Source organism: Bombus vancouverensis, chromosome 18 (assembly GCF_051014615.1).
Source record: "Bombus vancouverensis nearcticus chromosome 18, iyBomVanc1_principal, whole genome shotgun sequence".
Classification (NCBI taxonomy): Eukaryota; Metazoa; Arthropoda; class Insecta; order Hymenoptera; family Apidae; genus Bombus; species Bombus vancouverensis.
The window spans coordinates 1564810-1571580 of NC_134928.1; the positions used below are offsets into that span (position 1 = coordinate 1564810).

General features: G+C 33.6%; 1 protein-coding gene across 1 annotated transcript; it reads right to left on the reverse strand.

Annotated features, from left to right (window-relative positions):
- Positions 1 to 3890: 3890 nt before the first annotated feature.
- On the reverse strand, positions 3891 to 5237 carry LOC117160320 (uncharacterized). Its single transcript, XM_033341010.2, has one exon. The coding sequence runs from the start codon at positions 5235 to 5237 to the stop codon at positions 4137 to 4139; it is 1101 nt and encodes a 366-aa protein (XP_033196901.1). The 3' UTR covers positions 3891 to 4136.
- Positions 5238 to 6771: the final 1534 nt, after the last annotated feature.

Below are 6771 nucleotides of genomic sequence, written 5' to 3' on the forward strand. Positions count from 1 at the left end.
CACTTACTTATAATACTTATAAATTATACCTATCTATAATAAGTATTAACTTATTGTAAATAAACAGCCATGTCACTGCGCCACGCCAGAAAAATTACTGAAAATTCTCAACGCCAGAATTGATTTTAATTTCAACAAATAAAAAAAAAAAGAAAAAAAAATAAACATTGTTAGAATTTAATCTTGGAATTAGGATTAATATTCTGTGGAAGACACAATGTTTATGTTGAAATAATATAATGTGATATTTATTAAACAATTATTTCGAGAGTTATAAATGTGCGTTCTGGAATGTAGACAGTTGGCTAGTTATTCACAGACTAACTGCCTTAGTGACCTGTGGCGCTTGTAAAGATTTTGAACCCCCACTCTCTATAATGAGTGTGACCTGAGTAGATGTCTCTGTGTGACGTCACGTGCCACGGAACTTTCTAGCAGCTTCTCGATACAGAGCGCTACTCTGTCAAGGCGCGACACCGACGTGCCCAATGTTCCATCCATATCCTTAGGTTTCTTCCGCCGAGTTCTCGGAAGAGCATGCACGCGCCAGCCGCCGCGGTACATCTAACGAACGTACGCTAGTGGGGATGGCGCTGGGCAACGAATGGAAGAATCTGTACGATCAAACACTCTATCCGCATGCGACTGATATCGTTGTATTCCAACAAACATCTTTAAAAAAAAAAATATTTTCACACTTTGTTTACAGTCAACTTTGTAAATGCATACTTTATACATTTATATCTATACCAATCTATACATAACTGCTGCAGGAAGCTCTTTTATAAATGGCGCTTTTATAAATTTTTATAAATGCAAATGAATTTAAGAGGATTTTAACCGTACGTCAGCACATACAGTTTATTTTACGTGTCTCTACATAAATATGTTTTATATTTATATTATAAATACTTATATTTGTGCATTGTGTTTAATTATGAAACTTCTGTTTCGTACAATTAATAAATAACGATGAAATATAATATAATAATTCATAACACGATGAAATATGTCATACTTCGAACGTGTTTCCCGAGGTATAAAAAATTAACCGTTTAAATAACTCGTTAGAATTAAATTTGAATGAACTACTTCAAAAACGACTTGAAAATTATTTTTTCAGAAAATAATTTATTAGCCAAATAAATAGAAAAATGAATAGAAAAATGTAGCAAATGTGAAAATTATTTAAAAGTTGAGATCGTGCGCGGTTATCATTAGTTTGCATTTTGGGCACATTTTGTATACATTATTTTAACCAATTGAAGAAGAAAATAAAGTGCAACATTCCATATATTAATGGATTCAACGAAAAATATTTCCGGCCATTAGGCAACCGGATACCACACTAACCCAACCAACTACTTCTTTTCTTTTTCTTCTTCTAAGATTCTTGTGGATACCTAGGGGGAACTGAGATCGAACGGCGATAACATGTATAAGGGAAAGTTATACAGAAGAATGCCCTTACCTACATATTTCAAGTTCATTAAAATCGGTCAGACATTCTCTGATGATAATTAAGGAATTAATATGGAGAACAATTTATGTAACAATACATTCGCTGACACGTTGAATGAAATATTTAATAAATATTATGTAGGATTTTTTTATTTATTTCGAATGAGTTAAACAGGAAACGATGGTTATTTAACGTGAGCTAAATACTAATATGTCGAGTTAACATTAGAATTTAAGACGCGTAACGATTCTTCGTTTGAGTTAGCCATCGTTTTACGAGACAGAGATTATATTTACGCGAATATACAAGATTTTACAAAATATTATGAATATTGAGTTTAATGAATGATAAGATTAACAGACGGTAAGTTTAACTAATAATTAGATTAAAGAATAATAAGTTTAACGAATAATAAGAGTAACGAATAATATGTCTTACGAATAATAAATTTAACGAATAATGAGATTAACGATTGATAGGTTTTACGAATAATGAATTTAATTAACGCTATTAACAATGTTCCTAGGTTCAAACGAATCCACGGTCAACGGGATAACTCTTTACTATGCGTAGAATAATTTTAAACACAAAAAAAATACGATTGCTGAGACACTCGGTAAACTGCTCGATGTATCACTTTTCAAGGCGATCACACGAATGAATATCTGATGAAAATCTTTTTCGCTGTACGACTGCATTTGTTTGTTATACGCTCGCTGGAGGCATCGAGAAGGTTCCAATCGTCGTTGCTAGGCAGTTTCTGTCAAAAGTTTGTTGTATACTCTTTGGAAGCATCGAGAAAGATCCAAACGCCGTTACTAGGCAGTTTCTGTCTGGAGTTTGATTCCTAATACAACGTGTGTCCCATTATATCGACATCTCCAAAGTACAATTCTATGTGATTTCTAGGGAGAACAATACAACCGATCCACACCTTCGTCAGGCAAAACGTTTATCCCGTGACCATGGCTACGTTCGGCGACCAGTTGTCACCTCGAACCCACTTTCGCTTTCACAAATATCAAACAATTACAAATGACAATTGCTTAATTACAGCTATGATAAAATCTAGGCTAAAGCATTAGAAGACTTCCTCAAAATTGCAAAGGGAAGGCTCCGGTTTTCCTTTCATCTCCGACAAATATATACAATATTGTTAACTAGTGATTTGAATTGTATAGAGTTTTAACAGTTGAGCAGACTACAGTTGCAATCTAAAGCGTGATCATATCCATTTCCAATTAACTTCAACCAAAAAAAAAAAAAAAAAGAAATTATAACTATATAAATGACAACAGATATGTAACAATTTATCTTGCATATTTTACTTTTTATAATTCTTGAAGAATATTTGTATCCTATCCAAATTTTTTACATTATTTTCTAAATTTAATCAGGACTCAAAGGTTTAAAAACAATATAATACAGAGAATATTACATAATTATAGCGGATCAATATATTTTCATTAAAAACAGAATTTGTGTGTATTTCACTGTAACAAGGTTATGTTTATGAATAGAAAAATTCGGATATGGATGGTTCTACAGAAGTGGGAATTTCTTGCGGTCCTTATATTTCAATACTTTTAAAAATGTTAAATTGTATTATAATTGCACGTCATAGAAGGATAATAAATGTAATTTCATAAGCAAATTACGAAGAACTGTCAATTTAATTTAATTATATCCAAAAATTACCCTTTTACACGTGAAATTCTCAATCCACTGTTAAATAATATGATAAAGTTGTAAAAGAAGTAGCAACCTGAAGCAGCCTGATAAGAGTGTAATATAATATTTATGTTATATTCATGCTTGCGAGTTTGCTCCGGAGCGCCTGGTCGCGATTGCTGGGCCATCATCGAACTAGTCAATGATGATGAAAAATTCTCAACGCGAGAATTGATTGTAATTTCAACAAATAAATAAAAAAAAAAAAATATTCATGCTTAAAAAATGCTTTACACTGTTTCGGTAAAGTTATGAAGTGTATAATTTATTTATTTTAATTTACAATAAAGAACGCAAGATTGATCATTAGATCGCTTATGTAAGGAATGAATGTTCGCTATTTTTAAAAATGCAATAATTATTTTTAAATTTAACTGAGATAGCATGATTGTCCTACTGAACAAATTGTAAAATTTAAATAAATAAATAAAAAAAAGTGCATGATTGCGAACAACTTTCTTCTTTAACAGTCTAAGAAATCTATCTATATCAGTAGAATAAATTCTGTTTAAAAAATACATATCATATAATTATACAATGACTCATTGAAATCTAGCTTTTATTTTTTGTCGATAGTATGGTAAGAAAATACGAAGTTCGAACGCTCATAGCGATTGCCTGGGTTACGTCATCCTTTATTCTAGGAAAAGATAGCGATGCTTAAGGGTGTGGCGGACTTCGATGTCTTTCACAGCTGCGACGCCAAGCACTTGTTTTTTTTTTTATTTATTTGTTAAAATTGATTGTAATTTTAACAAATAAATAAAAAAAAATGTCACGTAAAATTCGTGATAAAAAAAGGAAGAGCTGACCAATAGCTTAACCTGATTGTCCTTTTATATTTTTAGTCACAAAAGTGGTAAAGCACAATATTAGAATGAAGCAGCGAAGTTACAAAGTATTAAAATATTTGTTTAAATCGCGGCCAAGACTAGTCTCGTGGTCAACGCACATTTTTCTCAACATGTCCCAATTCATCACATTTGGGACATCTTACTTGTCGCTTAGCAGATGATACACGTTCCGTTTTAGAAACCGGTGAAACGCGTTTGTTGACTGGATTATTGTTACGTGTGGTAGGTAATGGTCGGTCACTTGCTGTTGGTCGAGAACCTGTCCTCCATCCCTTTTCTTCTTCTTGCAGGTATCTTTCAACGTCTACGGCTTTTTTTTCTGTTTTGTACAAGGAATCTAGTTTGCCAGCTAACAGTATGCGTCCTATGTCGCGTCGAAGTCCTTTTAAATAAATTCGACTTACTTTCCTCATGGTGGCTTCAATCATTATTCGTCTTGTAATTGGTTGTAGATTTTCACTAATTATTGCATATGTAAGTCTATTCAATATGCAGCGGAATCGGATATTGAAACTTTGAACAGATTCGTGGCGTCCCTGTTTCAAATCGCGTAATTGTTCTTCGTATTCGTCAGATGTTAAATCAACTACTACGTTGGATCTCAAAGTGTTATATAAATCTTCATAATTTCCAATCGGTATGTGTCGAATACTGCGCGCGGCTTTACCGACTATTTTATCGATTTTTATGGCTTTCAACAACAAATCCTTTTGTGAACAACACATTCGCATAGCATGTACTTCTTTTATGAACTCTTCCACTCCAACATCATCGTCACCGTTTAAAGTTGGTATAAATCTTATTGCATCTTCCGCTGATAACATAATCTGGTGTTGTTGTTCGTTGTGGTATTGGTCTCCGCCATTGTTATCGCTTTTGGGATCAAATGTCGTTTCGGGTATGCTCGCTGCAGGTATACGATCCTTCTTTCTTGATTTCACGGTTTTCTTTGTGGTCTTCCTCACAGATTTAGAATTTTTGGAATTAATTATTTTTTTATTTGTAAGAACTAGCTTTATTTCGGCAACTGCTTGTTTTAGTAGTTTGATTTCTTTAGCGCGGCGTTCATTCTCTTCCCTTGCTTGTTGTGCTAATATTTGGATCTGTTCTTGAATTTCGGTGTGTTTCTGTATCGCTTGTAGTACTTGCCGTAGACTAATGTTGATATCTTTATATGATAAGTCATACATTTTTTTTCTTTTCTTATTTTCTTTTTCTCGAAAATTGCTACTTAGTCCGAGTTTTGGTTGGCAAAAGAATCAAGCTTTACACCTTGATATCCGTAGAAATGGAACTTCCGTAGAATGTCCGTTAACTTCAGATTGTGAGTTTATCGTTGATGATGACCCGTAATCCAAGTTGAGTCCTTTTCACGTAGATAGGATGTCTTGTTTTCCTAACGAGCACTTATCACTATTGCTTAACTTGATATTTAATTTCACTTTTATATTTTGATATGCTTTTACTCACAAAAATGATTAAATGCAATATTACAATGAAGTAGCGAAGTTACAAAGTATCAGAACAGTTCAAGTCACGCACAAGGATCTACCCAAGTCTAGTCTCGTCGTCGAATGCTCGTAGTTTTTATATGAATGGAGCTTGACGGGGGTGAGAGGTGAGGAGAGGACCCTGAGTGACCTACGTGATGGGGAAAGTTTGGTTTGGGCCATGTGTCCAAAGGCCAGGTTAAAATCTAACGGTTCATTGTCAGTAGCATAGAATGGTATGGATTTATGTATAGTCCATGTCACATGGGCATTCGGTTGTTCTTTGAACAATTGTCAACGTGGACGAGCGAAAGCAAAACCATGCAAATTCTGCATTTCCGATAATATACAAGACTGCTTTGAATTCGTTCGATCAATTCCTAACAATATCTATAAACAGTGAACTTAAGGCCTCATTCACAACTACATACACTAGATTGTAAGAAATATTTGTTGTATATGTATGTAGCGGCACATGAGTCACAGGACGATTCGAATCGAGAGTGACTTGTGTTATTGGTTTGCCTCGGAGTTTTAACACCGTTTCGATGTATGAGATTTAAAAGTAAACAAACTCCGGACAAAACAACATGACCGCTACTTGCAACCATCAACCGGAATCGAATTCAAACTTCTCTGATCAATATAAATAGGCGAGAATGCGCTCTAGAACATTCATTAACCAGTATCATTATAGCGAGTAGCATTGAGCAAACGACGATTACAACGTAATATACTTTTTTTTTAAATATTTATTAAAATTACAATCACTTCTCGCGTTGAGAATTTTCAGTAGTTTTTCTGGCGTGGCGCAGTAACATGGCTAATTATTTATAAATAGTTATTACTTATTATAGATAAGTATAATGCGTAATATACTAACTCTGTATTTTGTACTTTTTTTTATTTGGTAGACTATTTACAATCAATTCTCGTTGAGAATTATAAGTAAATTCTTTTGGCGTGGTACTGTAACTTGGATTATAATAATTTATAATGTTTGATTCTAGTTGGATCTAATGGTATTCCGTACTTAGAGCGATTTTTAATATATCTGACTATCACGAGTATTCACTCGTCTCGTCATTAAATAAATCAACACGTTTGACATCAGCCTTAGCTCATTTGAAAGCCATTCGCATAAATTGGAACCGCCGACCTTGCACAAATCGCTTGTTATTGTTTTAGTAGGGCCGACTTCTTAGAGTAGTCAGTAGAGAAAATGTCATCCATG